We start from the raw sequence: 22,006 nt of genomic DNA on the forward strand, positions 1-22,006 counted from the left end.
AGAAACACAGTCTGCTTAAACTAATACCGCACAAACATTATACGTTTTCATGTTTTTATTGAACACAACATGTAAACATTCATAGTGCAGGGTGGAAAAAGTATGTGAAACCCTAGGCTAATGACTTCTCCAAGAGCTAATTGGAGCCAGGAGTCAGCCAACCTGGGGTCCAATCAATGTGATGAGATTGGATGTGTTGATTAAAGCTGGCCTGTCCAATAAAAAACACACATCAGTTTTGAGTTTGCTGTTCTGAAGAAGCGTTGTCTGATGTGAACCATGCCTCGCACAAAAGAGCTCTCAGAAGACCTACGATCAAGAATTGTTGACTTATATGTTTTCATGTTTTTATTGAACACAACATGTAAACATTCATAGTGCAGGGTGGAAAAGTATGTGAACATTTGGGTTTAATAACTGGTTGACCCTCCTTTGGCAGCAATAACCTCAACCAAACGTTTCCTATAGTTGCAGATCAGACCTGCACAACGGTCAGGAGAAATTTTGGACCATTCCTCTTTACAAAAGTGTTTCAGTTCAGCAATATTCTTGGGATGTCTGGTGTGAATCGCTCTCTTGAGGTCATGCCACAGCATCTCAATCGGGTTGAGGTCAGGACTCTGACTGGGCCACTCCAGAAGGCGTATTTTCTTCTGTTGAAGCCATTCTGTTGTTGATTTACTTCTATGCTTTGGGTCGTTGTCCTGTTGCATCGTCCATCCTCTGTTAAGCTTCAGTTGGCGGACAGATGGTCTTAAGTTTTCCTGCAAAATGTCTTGATAAACTTTGGAATTCATTTTTCCATCGATGACAGTAATCCGTCCAGGGCCTAAGGCAGCAAAGCAGCCCCAAACCATGATGCCCCCTCCACCATATTTCACAGTTGGGATGAGGTTTTGATGTTGGTGTGCTGTGCCTTTTGTTCTCCACACATAGCGTTGTGTGTTCTTTCCAAACAACTCAATTTTGGTTTCATCTGTCCACAGAATGTTTTGCCAGTAGTGCTGTGGAACATCCAGGTGCTCTTTTGCAAACTTCAAACGTGCTGCAATGTTTTTTTTGACAGCAGTGGCTTCCTCCGTGGTGTCCTCCCATGAAGTCCATTCTTGTTTAATGTTTTCCTTATTGTAGATTTGTCAACAAAAATGTTAGCATGTGCCAGAGATTTCTGTAAGTGTTTAGCTGACACTCTAGGATTCTTCTTCACCTCATTGACTTGCAGTCATCTTTACAGGACGACCACGCTCGGAAGTGTAGCAACAGTGCTGAACTTTCTCCATTTGTAGACAATTTGTCTTACCGTGGACACATGGACATCAAGGCTTTTAGATATACTTTTGTAGCCCTTTCCATCTTTATGTAAGTCAACAATTCTTGATCGTAGGTCTTCTGAGAGCTCTTTTGTGCGAGGCATGGTTCACATCAGACAACGCTTCTTCAGAACAGCAAACTCAAAACTGGTGTGTGTTTTTTATTGGACAGGCCAGCTTTAATCAACACATCCAATCTCATCACATTGATTGGACCCCAGGTTGGCTGACTTCTGGCTCCAATTAGCTCTTGGAGAAGTCATTAGCCTAGGGTTTCACATACTTTTTCTTTCAACTGTAGTTTTTTCTAATAGCTGTGCATGATGCAGATAATTAAATGTTATGCAGATTTGTTAGTAATAAAAACTGTATTTTTTATGTTCTTTTCCGTATCGTGACGTATATCCGAGTGAAACGGCTTCTGAAATTAGAAAAAATGTAGGACGGGGGTTTATTTTGCCCTTCCGTTTTTAATTGTTTTTTGTAAGTAAGGGGTGGATGGGAGAGCTAAAAATGCCTGGCCATTGGACTGTCCGTATAGTCTTACCTCTTTTTTGTTGCTGACGTCATGTGGTGAAAAGTGGTTGTCGAGGGGTAGAGGAGCTTAATGCTTTTGTTTAAAGATTATAAGTGCAAATGAAGAAAAAATAATAATGGTGTGAACGTTTATAATAATCGCTGCAACACCGTGTGAAACACTTCCTGTTTGATTTCATGGTGACTTTAATGCACAATTATTAAGTATTTGTTCTTATTTGCTGAATTAAGTGTACATTTATGGTAAAAATACTTGAAAGCAGAAAAGAAAAACATTTAAATACACACCGATTAATTACTGTCAAAATAAGCGATAAAATAAAAAATAGTATCATTTATTGGAGGGTGTTCTACAATGTGCAAGAATATACATGAGCACCATAGTTGCATGAATAGGCGTTTTGACTACATTCACATTCATTTTATTTACACAAAATAATTATATAATAAATATAGAATCAATCTGATTTCAACAATTATCGGCTTTATTCAATCCGTTGTCTTTCAATGAAGCTGTTATATTTGAGGTCAGGGCTTGAGCTGTAGAATAATCCAGCTGTTATGTTGAGTCTCCACCTGCTGGTATTTTGTCGTACACTGTAAAAAATCATTCTGTGTTGTAGTAGATTTTCTGAAATGAATTTAGTAATCTTGATTAAATACAATTCTGTTCTTGTTTTTTCAAGTCAACTTTATTTCCAATTTTCATTGTAACAAAGAAGCTGTACATAAAACATATTGGCTATAAACAAAACATTTAGAGCACAAATTTAAAAATAAGGGAGACAGAAACACAGTTCAAATATTAAACCGACTATAAATTCTTATATGTGATAATAATTAAGTAAAACTACAAACACTTTTTTGTATCTGTTTATGTGTTTTTGATGACTTATTCTCATGTACAGCACTTTGGTCAGTCTTGTGGCTGTTTTAAATTGTGCTCTATAAATAAATGAACTTGAACTTGAACCAAAATTCAAGATAAAATTATAGAAAAAATCTTGCAATTGTAAACGCACAAAATATTGAGTGCATTTAACTTAATTTTGTCTTGTTCAACCCACTTAAACTTTTTATAAGGATCTTTACTTGATTACTTTGTGGTGGGACTACATTAATTATTTAAGTTGATTTCACTAATTGAGCAGTGAATTTAGAGTTTCCAGCATGCTTTGCATGCGACAGCATTAGGAGAGTCATTTTTGTGAAAACGATCTTTTTGATGTGCTTTACAATAAATTGAAAGACTTGATAGTGTTTATTATTCAGTTGTCTCTAAGATTTAGAAGATATTCTGTTTGTATTTTTCAGTTTCGTGGTTACCATTGTTCATAAGAGCGGTGCCTTTGCTTAGGTTATGGAAAAGATGTGTTTTTTTCACTCAGTGTACAGTTATGGTGCTTTTGCCATTACTGAGACAACTCTCTTATTTGTACATCACATATGTTGTAACTTGTAAAGCAGGGGTCTTCAACGTTTGTTGGGGCAAGGACCCCTTATAAGAGAGATGCATGGAGCAGGGACCCCCTTATATTAAATGTGTTAACAGAGCTATTTAATAGAACAACCTTACTGGCACAGCAATATTGTGTTAAGACATTACATTAGCACTATTATGTTAGTGTTGCACAAAGGCTATTATATTTTGTTTTAAATATAGATTGCTGGATTATTTTAAAGGATTTGCAGCATCAAACATTATAATTTATTGTGTGATGGACAATTAAACATTTATTTGAACCTTTTTATTAAGGCTTCAATGAGAAGTCTATTCTAGTGGGGTTGTCTATGGATGAGAAAGAAATGAGTGCAGATTTTACGCATTCTGTTATAAAATCAGGACGTTTTATTAAGTGTCATTCTTTTTTTTCCTTCCGCTTCTCTGTGTGTTGCAGAACACAACGCTATTTTATTCTGAGCTCTGTTGACTTTCTCGTGGATCAACATTGTCGCGGCTGGTACACAAAAATGAAGTTTTTTTCTGCAGAGAATCATATCAGACTAATAATAGCAACATGATCCGCGATATTTTCGGGGCAACATGTTTGATAGGGGTGGGAGAAAAAATTGAGTCACATATGAATCGCGATTCAGTCTTCTAGGGATTCAAGTCATTTCAAAAATTTCTAAAACATTGATTTTAAATGTTATAGGTAAATATAATAATGTGATGTACAGCTAGTTTGCAGCAACCTAGCTAGTTTAAATTGTTTAAATGCAACTTTAATATAATTGGCTAGAACGATGAGTTTTCGTGGTGGTTGAAGCCAGTGTCTGGAGATGTTTGCGAGACAAACTGTGCCGTTTTTCGGAGATATTTTAAACTCTGTATCAGCATCGATGTAGTTTAATCACACAAGCACAGAGGGAAGCAATGAACACGCAAATGGCCTCCAGCAGATTACAAGGTTTCTTTTCCACCGTTTTTATATTGTAAGTAATGGATAATGTACAGCTGCTTGATATTTTAGAGTGAAACCCGACAGGAGCCTGGCGCGAAGTGGGGTTAACGTTACAATCGGCTAGTAATTTGAGTGGTCTCAAAATTTTCAGAGGCTGTGTATATGAAATATATGTATTAGAATGTGAATGTCCATCGTGGGTTCATTCTTAAATTTCATATAAAGTGGCATTAAAATAGTCTTAAAGAGTCTTACATTTAACTTGGTTATATCTGTAGACACCTTATACATTTTTAACAAAAAGTTTCCTGTTAGTAAACCGTAATTTGCGGACCCCTTGCAGTTCCACCGCGGACCCCTGTGGGCCACGGAGACCCGGTTGAAGACCCCTGTTGTACACAATAATAAATGTTAAACTGAAGTATATAAAGATCAAGATGTTAACTCTCAAATGTTAATGCTCAAACTAGTATTTTTTTCTTGATTTATCACGTGATGTGCTTGAATAATTTAAGTAATTTTACTTGATTTATTCATGGAATATTGCGTTAAAAATAAGCTTTAATGTATTAAAAAATATTGTTACCATAATTTTTTTAAGTAAATATCAATGTAATTTCTAACAGTGTATTGCTAGATAGATTTTTTAAGAAACGAGATATTCCGACCACAAAATATGATTATTTATTGAGATTTTTTTCCAAAGAACAACATCTCTATTGGAAACGGGTCAGACAGCGCAGCTGGCCAACAAGCGCTCATTTCATTTTTGCAAATGTCTGGTACAGTAAATCATTTCCTAAAACCACGACCAAGCAGGTGATCCGTGCCGATAAATGTTCAGACATTTTTGTTTTGTGATCCGACAGACTGCCTGTCTATAACATATTTGATACTAGAAAACATTCGCAACAAATAAAGAGTTAAACAACACAGCATGCAGTATCCGAAATGAATCAAACAATGTTGAATGACAGTTCATAAAACATCACCGAACATTTAATAGGTACAAAAGAATAATGCCCGCTCTTATAAAATACACAACGTATCTTAAAAACAATGAACAAACCGACTTTGTAAATTGTATTTATTTTCGATTCATAACACTCGTTCCTTTATGCTAACAAATAATTGAGAACATCAGAATTGTCAGTCGATCTAGACACTCACTACGTTAACGTAATGGAAATCAATGTAAACAATTACTATGAAAACCTATGAAATTATTGCACACAAGTATAGATAAATCTCGACAGGGTATCTAAAAAGCCCAATTTAACTTCATCCCACATCCTGGACTAGATGTCATGCCAGACGTCCAAATTCAAGTAATAAGTTTGCTGGTGCTGGTAAATTGGTTAATCTATGGTTTTGTACATCACCCCTGAAAAGATATTTGATTGAGTTTATGATGATATTGCTTCGAAATGCTGCCCTCCAGTGGAAAGATGGTGTCGCTGCTTATTTTCTGTGGTTGCCCAGCTGCACAGAGTTGTGGCTGGACACGCAGCGAAAGTGGGCGGCTGCATCTCCCAGTATTTTACAGGATTGGCGTATAAACTGATTCTGGTGTAGGGGGTCTTCTTTACCCGGGCTCTCGAAGGGCAGAAGTCATTTACTCCGACGTAACCGATGCTGTTGGAGTGCAAGTACAACACCTAGAGGAGAAAATCATAAGAAAACAAAAATGCACATCGTTTCTGGATCCTCATATTACCATCACGCATATTCAAGCTGTTTACCTGTAAATATTTTAGGTTGTTGAAGCCTGGAGGGACTTTTTTCAGCTTATTGTTGTCCAGATGAATCTCTCTGACTTTGGGAATGCTAGCAAAGGTTCGGTTCTCCACGTATTTGATTTGGTTGAAGTCGAGCCACAAACTGTAAAAGAATCTTCAGTTAAGATGTCTGTTTATTATCTACAGGGGGAGTTTATGTCCCACATGTTTACCTCTGTAGATTTTTCAATCGCAAGAAATCTTCGGACTCCACTTTGGCGATCTTGTTGTAATCCAAGTGGAGGTCGGTGAGTGAGGACGGGAGATCTGTGGGTTGTAGATGAACAGCATTGAGGACTAGCAGTTCTGCTGTTTATCACTAGAGGGCGTAAATGGTGTAAATTTACATATGAGCTCTAGTAAATTCATCAATGAATTTTTAAGGATTTTGGAGTACACGACTCATCTGTTTAAAACACCAATCTGTATGTTTTTGAGGAGGGTAAAAATAAAGAGAAATCATTAGCTTTCGGGTACAATTGAGCAGGAAATGTCCATCGTTGGATTTTAACTCATGTAAAGATAAGTTTGACATTAACATTTACGTTTTATACAAAGAGTTAAAAGCTAAAGTTTGCAGCTTTAAAGAAAAGGTTAATGCAAAAATGAAAGTCGTGCTTGGTTTGTTCCAAACCCATATGGTTTTATTTTTCGAAGACAAACGATTGCTATAAATCACAGTTGTTTTTCATACAACGACAGTGACAAAAACAAATGTTTTGGTTTGTTACTCACACAAAGCTACCATATCAAAGACTTAAAATAAATGACATGTGCCACATGGGCTTCCAATATGCTTTAATGGTGTTTTTGTCATTAGTGTTGATTGACAGACACTAGTACATGAACTGTAAAGAGTTCTCTATGCATTTCCTTTCTGTGATCCAATAAAAATAACAGCATACAGGTTTTTTTGTGGCGAATTGTTCCTTTGAGACATTCTTTTAAGTCTTTGTTCTTCCAGGTCCGTGATTGTCTGTTGGTTTTTAGATGAGCATTAACTCTTACCTTTAGGCACAGCTGTTAGCTTTGATTCGGCTATTCTCAAGTAGAGGGTCGCCATGTTATCGAAGGCTCCTGCTTCAATCCCGCTGTTTGCAATTGGATTCGCACTCAGTTCTACAAGGAGAGGAATAATTCCAATATTAGACGTCAAGTAAAGTAAACTTGAATTCTGTATTTCGGAAAGTTTATTCAAGAAAAAGTTCTGTGGATGCAGAACATCATGTAGACACTAGGGGGTAGCGTGTGCACTATTTGTATGTCACCCATTAGCGTCTCCTAATAATTCTGCAAGCTCAGTTGTTTTATTATTGTGTTAGACATTTATTTTATGCAAGTTTATTTCAATGTAACACAATGATACTACAACCTGTTTGCATAGTAACTCATGTTGTTTGACACAGGACGGCCACTTAAGCACCAAGCTCAACGTGAGAAAGTATGTTGACAGCTAGGATGTGGCACGGTTTGTTTCAGGTACTTCTGATAAAGGACCTACCTAAAACATTGAGCTCTTGCATTCCTTTAAACGCTCCTTTCTGGATGGTGCTGATCTGGTTGTCGTGCAGTCTCAATGACTGAATGCTCGTGGGAAGGTTCTCGGGAACTCGCGGCAGCAGGTTGTACGACAGGTGGAGAATCTTGAGGTTGTTCATGTTGCGAAAGGCCTTCGGGTGGATTTTCGATATTTCGTTTTTGAGCAGAAACAAGGCCTGCAAATACAGACAGGAAACCGTAAACGTACAATTAAGCTCCAGGACTGTTGGAAGTTTGACCAAGTATTTGTCATCTCCAAAACTTCTCAGTGCGATTTTTTTTTTTTTATATCATATCAGATTTATTGGATAATCGATTCTAAATATTAAGGGAATTCTAAATGAAATCCTTTTTTTTTTTTGACGTTTTTGGTATTTTTCGTTTTTTGTAATACGTCTTTCTTCATATGGTATTTTATACTCGGCAAGAAATGTGAGCATTTTACCGCTAAACACGAGCAAATATTTAACACCAGTATGAAGCGGCCCACAGCAGATGCAAAAAATCAATAATATGTGTCTGGAAATCCTCAAAGTTACACTACCACATATCCCTGTCCCAATGGCCCTGGATGTCTCCAGATGTCCTTATGTAAACCCAAGTATAACCAGAATACAACTTTTAAAATCATTTGACGTGCTCACATAAAGGTGATCCAAGCCTTTGAAATCATCTTCCTTGATTTCAGTGATGTCATTGTTTTGGAGATCGATGAGCTGCGTGTTTGCAGGAATATCCTTTGGCACCTTGGTCAGACCTGTGAAGACAGCGATCGTACATTTGAAAGGACAGTTCGCCCTAAAATCTTTTCAAACCTGTATGACTTTCTTTCTTCAGCACAACACAGAAGAAGTTATTTTGGAGAACGTTGGTAACCGAACAACACTGGCCCTCATTGACTTCCAATGAGACATTTCTCAAAATACCTTCTTCTTGTGTTCGAGTCATATCCAGGTTTACATAACATTACAAGGCATTTTGGCAGACGCTTTTATCCAAAGCGACTTACATTGCAGTATCCTATACATTTTACATAGGTATTTGCAATCCCTTGGGATCGAACCCACAACCATTGCGTTGCAATGCTCTTACCACTGAGCTACAGGAAAGGTTTAAAAAGACATGATGGTGAATACCTGTTAAAAAAGTGGATTTCTTAGCAATTAGCATAAAGTAATGCTTACCCTGATCTGAGCACTGAAGAACTCTTTTAGAGCACCGGCAAAACTCGGGACAGTCCGGCACGAAGTTGTCGTCATCGTCGTCATAATCGTTGTAATCGTCATCTTCGTCGTCATCATCTGCGTCCTGTTGCATGATGTCATCACTCATGAAGTCGATGACGTTGATGTGCGTGTATGGCTTGGCATGACAAAGTGTCAGTAGAGCAAGCAGTAAAAAAAACTTCATTGTGAAATTGTTGTTGTCCCACTGGAATACAAACGTGAACATTGTTGTTCCACATAAATGCTATGCTGACTTTACTTTATTGCAATGTTTGGATTAATAGATGAAAGATTTTAACATTCAATATTATTCATTTGTTATCGGAACTGAAGGAGTCTGATCACCGCGTCAAAGAGAGATTGTTGATCTTAGTATAGTAGGTATTTAGATCTTTATCAGTAGCTCTAGAAAATGGTAAAAAAACATTCATGGGTAAAAGAAATTAAAACGTATCAGATGTATATAAACTATGCTGTACTACAAACAAAAGGTTAAAACAATGTTGTTTGACAGGGGCTTGTCTTATCTCAACTGTGTGTATTTAAAAACAGGAACCTTTTTAAAATAAAACTTTTTTCTATCATAGATAAAACCTGAAACAAGTTGCACATGTTCAGATAAGGATGCATTGTTAAAGAGATTCTCAAGTAAGAGTTAGTCGTAAATGATTTCTTAAACACTTACAAAAAATTATAAACAAACTAAGTCAACTTTTACTTATAATATGTTAAAGAGATCAAATATTAAACATATCAAAGCCACAAACAGAGACGGTGTGTAAAGCATCCCGTTTTCCAAGGAAACCCCAGAGGAGAAATACGAAGACAAACTCTGCCATAAATTTTGAAGATACGCCACTGTTTGGAGATTCTGATGAAGAGAACATACCTGCTGAATCCGTGCAGTCCTCTTTCAACCCGAGCGAGCCTCCTGGGCTCAGATCAGTAAAGATTTGTTAAAGCACAGAAAGATGGAGATCACGCTCATCCAAGCGTGAGATCCTTGAATCGTTGATGGAAAGATGCTGCCGGTCGAAGGCGCTGTTCTAGAATAAGAGCTGGAAACTGCATGCGGCACTGCTGGATGCTTAACAAGCACTGAACACTCACTGTTACCGGCCGTATGTTTCCCATCAGCACTTGAAACGCCGCCAGTTTTGTACGCCTAAATATTGAATGACTGTCTGGGATACTCGGAGATGTTCATGTGGTGCTTTAGATCGCCAGGGGGTGGGCACTGCGTTAATTGAGATTTGTAGAGAATCCATTGCAAAGCCATGTTGCATCATTTGTGCGATTACTTCTGGGACACCTATTTTTGAATCAAACTTGTGATAACAATTTTTTTTGTTTTATTGTTACATTTTCAATTAAAACAAAATTATTTCCTATATATTTAAAGTATGTCGCACTTTGTTTGTGTGCAGGGCAAAATTCACTTTTTCTGATGTGTAGTGGATTTATAAAGTGATTTGGCCTTCTCATAGGTGTTACGGTAAAGTAACCGCAGATGTGTTTGATCAAATGTATTATTCTCATCTTTTACTTTTGTTTGAAGGCCTGTGTCTAAATACATTATGAAAAATGCATTTGTGGTCGAATGTTTAGCATATCGTGCTAACATTGCTTTTCTTTAAAACAAATCCACTGATTTTGTTATATAATGCACAAACATTCAAGCATCATTGTCTAAATATTTACATAAAATAATTCTAAAATAAATAATAACAGCATCAGTTCATTTGACGAACATTTTGAACTACCGCATCTGAACTTTGTCTCTGTGCATTAATTCAAAGTCTCGCAGGACATTTTTTCAAAAACGAAAAGTTATTTTGTTGCATAATAACTTTTCCAGCTTCTGTGTGGCCGTTTGCCCACAGCAGCATAAACGTAACCCCTCCTCTCCGTTCTCAGGGCAATACTGGTGGCGCCACATATGTCGGGTTTGGCTGGGAATTCGGAGATGATGGAAGTTCCTCTGTCTCATGGTTTCGTTCGCGCTCCTGAGCTTTGCCGTCCAGCATTCTTTCCGAAACGATAACCGACCTCAAACCATTAAACGTCCGCGGTATGTCGAGCTGGTCCTGTAAATTAAAAGGATGGAGATAACATTGCATCGCTCAACGTGAGGCTGAAGCAGTACAGGAAAGGCGGAAATATGTGGATGTGCTTCTTTGTTTTAGGAAGAGTGAAACCAGCAATGTTCCTCTGTGTATCTGTTTCCTAAACTGTGTTATCATTATTAATAGGCATTTCTTTGTCATAGTTTTGGGTATCCAAAAAATGTAAGCTCTGGAAAGTTTTTAACCAAATCAAACAAATTATATTCGTTAGTGCTTTATTCTGGAACATATCATTTCTAACTTAGAGGATGTTGCGAACTGTTCATCAGATTTGCCTGTCCTAAAAATAAGTGACGTAAGTATATTTAGAGACTGCTAGGAGCCAGGTTTTTATATACCAAGTTGCAATAAAATCCATGTGACTAATATTTGATTCATTCAAGTCACGGATGAGTTCAAGCTGCTTCGATGATCCGCCGTCATTTCTATCCTTCTAGGAATATTTGTCTAGGACGATCTGAAAAAGCCCAGCTCTACCCCAGAGATGGTGGTGGTTCACATCTCTCCTTTGAGAAAAAATTGAGACTGTGATGTCATAGGCAGATCATTTGCTGAGGTCATTCATGAGCTTCAGTCTGCGATGCTTCTGCTGAACATCTATAGATGATTCCTGCAGATGTTTTACATGGAGGTCTTTTGAGATAGAAGTAGAATAGAAAAAAGTGAGACATTTCAAGAAATGTTTCAACTACAGTGTTCACTGATAAAAAAAAATAGCTTATATTTTTGTCGACCTGTATGTATTATTTTCCACAAATGTGAAATAGACCTAAGAAAAGTTTTCAGTTAGACAGTAAATTTATTTCAGTATAAAACACATCCTTATTGGCTGCTTTAATTTATAAGACATTAATGTATTTCAGAAAGCACACGAATCCTGTTTTTCAAAAACGTCACTATGACGAACGTCTCAAATTTAATACTGTAATAGAAGGAATAAGATACATCTCAATATAGATTACAGAGTTATAGTCTGGTATTTTCCTCCCGAATGTTTTACAGTTAATATCCATGGATCCCCTTAAGACACCTACAGAAACACGTTTAGACAGGAGTTAACATCAACTCTTATGATCCCCTGAGCGGTGATCTTGCCTGGTCTTATCATATCTTAAACATGCGAGCTTACAAAAGCTGACTGAAACAGACTGAATGTAAAAAAAGCGAATAAAATGCCAGATTCCAGGCAAGAAAAATCTCCCCGATAGGATTTTGGGGAGGAAACAATTACCTCATTTGTGTCGATAGCTGCACCATTTCACAAGAACCTAATTAGTGTTTTGCTTTGGTTTTTGTAGTTTAAAGTCAGCACTAGTTAAGATGGTGACTACTTTATTCTCTGAGGCTTTAAAACCACACTGGAATAAGAGCGAACGCAGGAGAAAGCCGACGGGGGGATTTTCCGCAGATCGAGAAAGTTGTTCTCAAGGCGAAGGGCGACTAGATGGGAATCGTCGACATTCATGGGGTCGCAGATGGCGTCTTCCGATACGTGCCTGTTGGACGAAGAAACAAATAGAAATCGTGTTCTTGTTACATAACAAAATGAGGGTTTTGCATAAAGCAAGAAAACACAATACGCCTGCTTTTCATTACTTTCATGAGAAAAGCAGACAGTCAAGGTCACAAAAGACGATGGCAAATGGGAATGGCACCTTATTTTGTTGTTGTTGAGTCGGAGGAAGTGCAGCGTCGTCATCTCATTTATTCCGGCGGGAATAGCGGGGAGCTGGTTATGGTCTAGACAGAGTTCTGTCATGGTGTTGAAAGTGCCAAAGAAGGACTGCGGTTCGACTCCGTCACTGTCCAGTTTGTTGAAGGAGAGGTAGAGGTACTCCAGGCCGGGCTCCATGTGTGCGAACACGTATGCCGGAATGCGTTCGATCTGATTCCCAGCCAGCACCAGGTGAACAAGCGACTTGGGCAAGAAGGACGGGACCAGATAGAAGTTGTTGTGTGAGAGATCTATAGACTCAAGGTTTCTTTTAAGAAAGCAGAGAAGAGTTCAATAAGGATTTGTTGGTTAGTTAGAAGCTGAACGTCTCATTACCGTTTAGAAACACGCATGTGGTGTGCTTCTTTGTTTAAATGCCGGTTTCACAAAACGAACTATGCAAATAAGGTAACATGTAGGCCAATCATAATGCTCTTTTCCATCATTTGTGACCCGGGGCAATAAAACCAGTCTTAAGGGTCAATTTTATTTGAAATTCAGATTAATACATCAACCGAAAGGCTGAATAAATAAGCTTTCCCTTGATGTTTGGTTTGTTAGGATAGGACAATATTTGGAAATCTAGAGTCTAAGGGTGCAAAAACTAAATATTGAGAAAATCGCCGTTAAAGTTGTCCATCAAAGGCATTGTAGCAGGCTGTTACGAAGATGAAATCCGTTTGTTTTAATGCTCGCTATTTGATTACAGCTGTCGTAACATTTTGGAGAGTAGATGAACCCGATAGCTGAAATACGAAGCTTTACATTGATACCGAACTTGAGTTGTAAATTAGACAGCAGCGAGTGACGTTTGCAGGCGTCATTCTGGCCATTTTTGTTATCGACTTTGCTGCATCCACTCACAAAATAACGTTTTGATGTATTTACGCTAGGAAATTTACAAAATATCTTCATTGAACATGATCTTCCCTAAATATTCTAATGATAAATAAAACGATAATTATGACCCATACCTTGTTTTTTTTGGATATTGCTACAACTAAACCCGTGCTTGGTTTTGTGGTCCAGGGTCAGATTTGTGTTGTTTGATTTTGCTTTCTAACATTGGTTTAATTGTTACACATACCTGTGATTGATCCAGGCTAACGGCGCGATCCTCGACTCGTCTAACTTGTTGTGACGTAGCACAACAACGTTGATGTTTGTGGTTTCGTTAAAAACCGTTTCGGAGATTTCCTCAATGAGATTGTTTTCTACGTACAGCTCCTGAATATCAAAAAAAGTGAGATGTTTTGCGGAATGAACTAAAACATTCGTTTCTTGACAGTTAAATTGAATTGCTGTGACCTCAAACTACGCTGTGATTGAAGCCGTGTTGCTGGTTAGCCATAATTGCCGTTTACTTCCCACAGGTAAAGAAACAGTTATTTTATAGACCACAAACACACATATGTGATTAAAATCTACTTAAGAACATAATTATTTCCGGATGTGCGAGTTTCACCACTTGACTTTCGTAAGTAGCCGTTTCAGAGATGTTTACCTGTAGAGATGCAGGTAGGCCCCGAGGAATGGTACGGAAATGGTTTCGGCTCAGTCGCAGGTAAGTCAGCTCTTTAAGAGGTTTAAAGGCGAGCGGATTCACATTTCCTTCACTGAGCAAGTTTCCTTCCATTTCCAAAGTGATCAGACTACTCAGACCTGCCAGGAATTATGAAGCAAGTTGTGTAAATATTTATTCTTCGCAGAGCAGTAGGAAAATTTCGCGCTACTGTTGGTCGATTGAATGTCAGCATTGTTACTTTTACTACTTTTAATTTTAACCCTTTACATTTCTACAAAGGTTTACCTTCAAAGCTGTTTGCCACGATTTCCTTTAGATTGTTTTCGTTCACCTTCAGCTCCTGGAGCGTCGACGGGAGCTCGGCGGGAATCTGTTCCAGAAGGTTTCCATCCATGTACAAGCGAGACAGGAATTTAAGACCCTTTAAAAAATAAATGACATAAATCACACATCATTAACATTTAAAGCGGACAATGGTTTTATACCGTATACTTTTGAAACGTTTTAATAATCGTTTTCCACTTTTGTTTTCCGGCAGTGCTTTCAGTAAAAGGGATCATATTTTCACAATGCAAAACGCTTAAGTTTGTGGTAGTTTACAATCCATCGTCATTACAAGCATTCGATTATACGTACAAATAAACGAAAATGTTTGTTTCAAAACATGGGCAAGGCAGAATCCAGTGGAAAACCTTGTGTTATTTATCATGACTGTAAGTCATGGAATTGAGTTTTTGTTAAAAAGGCTTCGCATAAAAAGCATATCAAGTACTTGTGTTTATGTAACAGTAGGATTTGTCGAAGTCATCGGGTGTTAAGAACAGGGCAAAGCATTAAAGAAAAGGTCGAGTAATTTAGCTCTTACAGGATAACAGATGGTTTCGCTATTGCATGCTTTTCAACCAGTATGGAAGAAACAGTCGCTTGTCTGCATTAACTGAAGTTCAAATGGAAGACTTGAAGTAATGTTCATAACTACAGTGGAACCGGAGACGGCCATGGAAAGGGACTTACAATCAAACTATTTAGTTTCTTGCTCAGAGTGAATGTGTAGAACTGTTTGTCTTTTGTGCTGCAGCGTACCGAAAATGTGCAAGATTGTGTTTTTGTAGAGAAACATTCAAAAAGAGATTGTTTACATTGTGATGTTTTTTCTTTACACCGTGTACTTGTTCGGGACTATTTTAGAAAAGATAAAGATTTCAGATGAAACGCAAAAACTTTGAACCTCGATATCTGTTTTAGAATGCAGATAGGACCTTATAATTCCAGGCTGACAATCTTTAAACCTTAAAGTCCCAGTGAAGTGATAAATAACTTTTTTTCCCATGAAATATTGTGGCATTTAATGTAAATAGCCCTCCTCATAATCTTTGATTCAAATCTGAAAATGCACTTCCTTCCTGTATTGATTATCCATCTTAGATGATGTATGTTAGACGGCTTGGGCGGAGCATCCGTTTACTCCTCCCCTTCAACTGTCAGTCTGCTGCCGGCTCCATTTCAAGTTTCAACAGCTGCTTTGATACATCCAATCAAATCCCAGAGAAAGATAAAAGCCACGCCCACTATTTGTCACATTCGAAATTCCTATTTACATGGAAGTGCATCAAAATACAGAAGTAAAAACGAGCGCAACTTCTTTTTTTGGGGCATTTTGTTCACGCAGGAATGGTGTTTGCTTTAAACTTACTTTAAACGATTGTGGATCGATGCCAGATGATGAGATCTTGTTTTTCCCCAAGTCGATCCACTCCAGGTTGGGAATGCCGTTGAACGCTCCAGTAGGGATGGTTTTGATTTCATTGCCTGTAAATGCACCATGCATGACAACTTCAGTTTAACTCAGATCTGCAAACATAAACCTTGACAGCCTAAACGTTGGCAGATGCATTGTTTTGGACGTCTTGCATGTTTCTTAAGTAATCAATGTTAAGTGTGTTTACGTCAGCGTGCGTTCTTCCTCACCCTGCAGGTTGAGCGATTTTAGCTCGGGGATGGAAAGTGGAGGTATGCCTGTAAGTTTCGCATTCTCACAATTGAGGATGACATCAGAGAAAGTACATCCCGGAGGGAGCAGGGTGGTAACCCTCTGGGGTTCATCCACAGCCGGTTCGGATTCATCGTAATCTGGTTCTGTTGGCTCTTGGAGAGGTGGGAGAGAAGGTGGGCCTGGTGCTGCTGTGGGCTGCGTCGGTGGCATTTGAAAAACGTCCCCTCTTAACCAAACAACATCTTCCTCTGCGGCTTCGTCTCCTCTGTGCTCTTCCTGAGCACGTTCAGCTGCTTCCTCCAGAGCTCTGAGCATCTCCCTCTGCTCCATCTCCATCACACGAGACCTCTCCTCCTCGTTCCTCCGATGCTCCTCCATCCTTCTCCTCCGCTCCTCGGCCGCCGCTTTCTCCTCCTCTTCCTCTCGCTGCCTCCTCTGCGCTTCTTCTTTTTCCCGGGCGGCCTTCTCTTTTAACTTCCTACGTCGTTCGGCTTCCTCTTTCTTCTGCTTCTTTCTTCGCTTGCGTTCGGCGTTTTTTTGGCGGTTAGGTTCCTTCTCGTCATTCTTTTGGGTTTCTTTTTTGCCCGGGTGGCTTTGTGAAATTCTGTTATCGGCCGCGGCCAGAATGTCCGGAATGGGGGAGTGACCGGAAAACTCGGGAGCATCTGGGACTGAGAGAGGGGCAGTGATGCGTTTATAAAACAAGACAGGGAGATCAAAGGTCACAATTAAAGGAACAGTTTACCTCAAAATTGTTAATCTGTTATCTGTTTTTGTAACTTGTCACTTACTGTTCCAAAAGTTTTTTGGGTGAACTGTTACATTTAGTTTAAATACATTATGATGTTTGTGTGCATTGATGTAACTTTCCAAACCTGGATGTATGCAAATTGGGCAGCACTCTCCGATTGGTTGAAATTTAAGTTGGCACTGTATGGGAAGACACTTTATTTGGTCACACACCACCTCTCCACTGATGCACAGACAGGTCACGCAAGGTTTCGGTGACCACACCGTTTTGTCAAACATGGTGATGCCCCGAAAAACACAGTGCTCAGACTTTCCTGCATTTACTGGGGAAACAGAGAAAATTTGTTGTTTTTAATGTAAAATGGAATGTAAGTCACTGGATAAAAGCATCTATTAAATAAAAAGAGATAAAGCTTGGAGACACGAGAAATATATATACAAAAAAATCATGTGGTTCAAAATATGCATACGTTTTTTTCTGTGGTACACAAAAGAAGATATTTTGAGAAATGTCTAAGTGGTTTTTCGACACACAAATGGGACCAATGTTGTTTGGTTACCAACATACTTCAAAATATCTTCTTTTGTTTTCTGCAGAAGAACGAAAGTCATTTAGATTTTAAATGACATGAAGGTCATTATGAATTTTAATTTTATGTGAAATTCCTTTTGGAGAAAGATCTTTGTATTCACACACTAGTCACACAGAGAATGAGTCTACTCAAAAGAAGTATTTTTCTTATTTTGCTTTTATGGGGACTAACGAACCACATATGTGCTGTAATGCACTTATTTCATTGAGCTGCTTGCGGTCTCATTTGTATAAATTACAGATGGCTCTTTATTTCTCTCTGGTTTGTTTTCCATCTGTTTTTTTTAACCATTTAAAGGTGTTCGTACCATCCGAGCTTACCCTGCGGTCCGGGGGGATGTTTGTTTATGGCAGAATTATAGGGTTACGTGTAGTCAGCGCGTAATCATGTGGTCAGAGTTCTGACCTGCCCATCGCCATCCTGGGCAGAATGGTCATGTACCAAACCATGTCCGCTAATCACTCTGGAGTGTATTCGTTTGTGAAATTACTGCATTTGTGCCACAGTGTAAATTAACATATAGAATGTTGTATAACTCAATTATATTATTATATATTATAAAAGGACAAAACAGAGTTGCAGTAATGCACTAAAGAGAGTGAACACACCAGCATGTTAGAAGGTCAAAAGCTGAGGAGTGAAGCTTGTATTTTTGTTGAAGGGATAATTCACCCAAAAATATTAATTCTGTCATCATTTACACACCCTCATGTCATGACTGTATGTGTCTCTTCTCTGGAACACAAAAGAAGATATTTTGAGAAATGTCAATATGATTTTATGTTGTTTGGCTATCAACATTCTTCAAAATATCTTTTTTCACGTTCTGAAGTAGAAAGAAAGTCTGGAATAATCAGATGCTGAGTGCAAAATGGAAGAAAATTCACTTTTGGTTGAACGTTTAACTTTCCGTGAACCTTGAAACATTCCTTTAAAGCTTTAACCTTCAATTTTGAATCGTGACCCTTTGTTAAACATGTAAATGAGACGGGAAAATCTGCTGTTTCTTATTGTCTTACATTTACACAACATAACGTCTGTTCCAAACACATTGCCATCTGGTTATTTTCATTCGCTCGATGTCCCAACATGCACTCATGGCCAGATCTTAAACTCCATAAGGTGATCCAAGAGCAATTCTCAACAAACTTGCTTTTTCCCAATGTGGAAAATCCAAACACCTGTAAGTTACGTACTAACCTGGCGCCACTTGGTGGCTTGGCTTCGGCTCCCCTGTGTTCCTGTAAGACCCAACGAAAACAGATCCAGCTTGTCGGATGCTTTCTGTCGTCCCATCCTGCTGGAGAACAGTCTGTTTCAGCGCTCGTTTTTGTCCAACACCTCGTCTTCTACCTTGCACTATGGGACGTCCCTGGTCTTTTGCGAGGCTGGAGGTCAGGCAAACGAACAGTGCCAGGATCAGAAACAGTCTCATGTCGGAAACCTGTTGGAATAAACACAGACCTGCGTGTTCCTCATATAACTCCGTTAATGCATGCTTTCTGCTTGGACATTTCCATAATGATAAGTTACGGTATTACAGGTGATCCGGCCCCTAACAGCTTGACCTTGATGGGCCAGACAGCTGTGAGGGAATAGTACCCTTTGACATCTTTACTGTAATGTGGTAAAACTGTTATTTGGGTGTGTGATGGGTGGTGTTTAGGCGACTGCTGGAGGTTCTTAGTGTCGCGCTATCATTGGTACATTTAAACACAAGTTATGGGAAGAATGTTGATCTCAAACGACAGAATGACAGGTTCAAACTAGGGTTGTCACAATATCGTATTTTCACTTGGTTATCGTGACCACAAAACTAACACCTATGATATCAAAATGTCTGTTAAAAAGTTTTTATGAACAAAGAAAACAATGAGAAAACGCTCTTTGTCAAGCACATTTTCATAGCCAAGTGAGTATCGAGACTGAAGGTGATTGGTCGAGCAGAAACGAGCCAAAAAAAAGGCGTCCGAAATGCTGTTTGGAGTATAGTTTTGTACGAATGTTTGTTGAATTTTCACTTTCAATAATCTTTTATTGGATTTCAAGCGAGAAATTAGTATTGTAGTATTGAAATATGTGATTGGTTATTGCAAAGCCGCAATATAATTCACATGTATTGCAGCACGCTTTTTTCAACAACAAAAATGCGCCATCGTCAACTTTTTCTTGTCAAATGTGAACACAGCCTAAATGGGTGATAATACTACGATATTATGTTTCGTCCCCATTAAACATTTTGTCTATAATTGCCACAATGGTACAAGAAAAGATGAATAAACAAGATGAAGATGAATTGAACTAATAGCTGTAATTAATGTTTCCTCTTTAAATGTTTATTTTTGTGCAAATATGAACTCAGAACTGGCTCACAATGTGGCCAAACGAAAAGCCAGACCAGACAAGGAAAAAATGACAACACGCATTACCCAGAATTACAGTAAGAGAAACACGCAGAGAATTAAACAGCTGTGCAATGATGATATGTGTGCAAGGGGCGTCTACAAACGTCAATCCTACCCTCAGGCAATGACATACGGTTGGCATTAAATCAGAGCTGCGCTGAAAAGCTAAAGCGTAGAAGAGGCGGAAACAAGTTTTAATTAACAAACTTTTGGGATGACCAGGCTCAGATGGAAAGAATCCATAAGACCGAGAGCCGGAGAGAAAGAGAGGGGTATAAAAACATCCAGGAGGGGCGTGCGGGGAACGGGGTCCCCCCTTTCTGTAATGTAAACCAGGTACAGTACAGTCATAAGCACTTTTACAGCCGTGCAGCTGTACTTCAGTTCCTCGACAATGGGGGATGTTTCCCTTTCACAAATTTTAAACAAAGAATCACTGCACAGCACCGTACAGCATGCAGAGAAACGATTTACACCGCACCCCCATAAAAATGTGACATGCATCCTGCTGACAGGAAAAAAAGGATTAGCGATTAACAAACGATTTTACGACGAGGCCCGAGAGCTGAAGGAGAGGAGAAAATTGTTCGTACTTTACCACTGGTTTCAGGCGGTTTTGCGAGGCCAAATATTTCCGTTCTCTTCCCAAGCACTGTGGGATTTGCCAGCGACGCAAGAAGTGTGTGCGCCCCGCTCCGCAGGAACGCTGATAAATGTCAAAAACAGACAGGGGCAGCTCCAGCGTTCAGTCTGGGCTCGCTCAGGCAAAACCTCTCCGGTTCTGTCTGAAAGTCAGACAAATGAAGGTCCTGACTAGATACTGCCTCTCTCAGGAGAAGAACGGGGTGATTTTGTGTCCTAATTACTAGGAAGGGATCTGTATGCAACAAAAGAAGTGGAATCTGGCTTGTCATTACCTTGGGTGTAAAAACATCGTGTAAGTACAGAAAGCAGAGTGTTAGCGGACACATTACAGCGCTGGCTCGGGCTTTCAAACTCGAATGCGCCGATCAGATTTTTGGACTGGTTTTCCAGGCTGTACTGGACTGGTTTTAGGATGCGTTGGTCCCCCCCTAAGCTGCCCAATGAGACGGCCCTGGATCTCATTTCAGAGGGTGGAGACGCTGAGCTGAAAAGACGGATCTCGGCTGTTTCACTCTTTCCAGTTTCCTAGAGGGGTCAGACCCTACGCTATAATTAGATATTAGTTAGGCTCAAAATATTTCTTCTGTAAACGCATGTAGATTCCATTATTTTAGTTTCGAAACAAAGCCGAAGGATATTTATTCATTGGAGTATATAGAAATTCACGATAAAGGGATAGTTTACTCCAAAATGAAAATTCTTGTGATCTTTTTTTTTCTGCAGCACACAAAAGAAGATATTTTGAAGAATGTTGGTAACCAAACAACATAAAACTCCATTGACTTCCATTGTATTCACAGGTCTTGAAATATCTTCTTTTGTATTCTACAGAAGAAAGTCACATACAAGTTTTAAATGGTGACATGGTACACTGTTCCTATAATATTAGTTTTATAAGATATAATTTATTATAACCACTTTCCACCACTCCGATGATTTTCTCAGACACTCTCATATTCATAACTCACTTTTAACAATGAAAACAATGCAGACATTTGTAGAGCCTTTGATGGGCTGAAATGACATCATGTTAGAACGAGGCGCTGACAAACTAGCAGATGGATCCTAATGCAGAGCAGAGACGAACAGATTCACATCAAACAAATCTAAAGAAATTTATTAATGTAAAAAAAATCCACTTTTTTAATATAAGCAGAATTACTAAAGTACACACAGACTCCCTAATGACTAACAAACGACTGGAATTTTTTTGATCAGGACCCATTGTACTGATCTTTCTTTGCAGGTACAACACAAAATTAAAACACAGATCCTTTCTTTTCCATGTTATAAAAAACATATTGTTCGCTGTTCTTCTGAACCCTGTGTTTCCAAATTGATTGTTTTTCAGGAATTGGAAAAAAAAATTAATAAGTAAATACTGTGTACTGTGTCAAAACTAAACTGCAATTTTAAAACAAATTCCAAATCCAATATAAAAAGAATAATACAAAAGTATC

At 38.6% G+C, this 22,006-nt stretch overlaps 3 protein-coding genes across 4 annotated transcripts in view; 1 reads left to right on the plus strand and 2 right to left on the minus strand.

The window, feature by feature from the left end:
* The window catches only part of cenpp (centromere protein P), a 53,404-nt gene that overhangs the window by 21,760 nt on the left and 9,638 nt on the right, over positions 1–22,006 (plus strand). The gene's annotated exons all lie outside the window — the stretch shown is intronic.
* On the minus strand, positions 4,994–9,882 carry aspn (asporin (LRR class 1)). The gene is given in 9 exon segments (XM_056758093.1): positions 4,994–5,769; positions 5,772–5,910; positions 5,995–6,133; positions 6,204–6,297; positions 7,039–7,149; positions 7,532–7,745; positions 8,214–8,326; positions 8,754–9,000; positions 9,685–9,882. Coding segments are annotated over 8 exon segments (1,092 nt in total). The 5' UTR covers positions 8,980–9,000; positions 9,685–9,882; the 3' UTR covers positions 4,994–5,713.
* Positions 11,711–20,851, minus strand: ecm2 (extracellular matrix protein 2, female organ and adipocyte specific). Of its 2 annotated transcripts, none has more exons than XM_056758092.1 (10): positions 20,500–20,851; positions 18,697–18,940; positions 17,029–17,226; positions 16,129–16,824; positions 15,854–15,969; positions 14,446–14,581; positions 14,140–14,297; positions 13,723–13,862; positions 12,577–12,903; positions 11,711–12,417 (listed from the first exon to the last, which is right to left on the minus strand). In XM_056758092.1, the coding sequence occupies exons 2-10, from the start codon at positions 18,929–18,931 to the stop codon at positions 12,249–12,251; spliced, it is 2,175 nt and encodes a 724-aa protein (XP_056614070.1). In that variant the 5' UTR covers positions 18,932–18,940; positions 20,500–20,851; the 3' UTR covers positions 11,711–12,248. The 2 variants fall into 2 exon arrangements, with proteins under 2 accessions (XP_056614070.1, XP_056614069.1); XM_056758091.1 differs by having other exon boundaries at positions 20,495–20,851.

Source organism: Triplophysa dalaica, chromosome 10 (genome assembly GCF_015846415.1).
Source record: "Triplophysa dalaica isolate WHDGS20190420 chromosome 10, ASM1584641v1, whole genome shotgun sequence".
Classification (NCBI taxonomy): domain Eukaryota; kingdom Metazoa; phylum Chordata; class Actinopteri; order Cypriniformes; family Nemacheilidae; genus Triplophysa; species Triplophysa dalaica.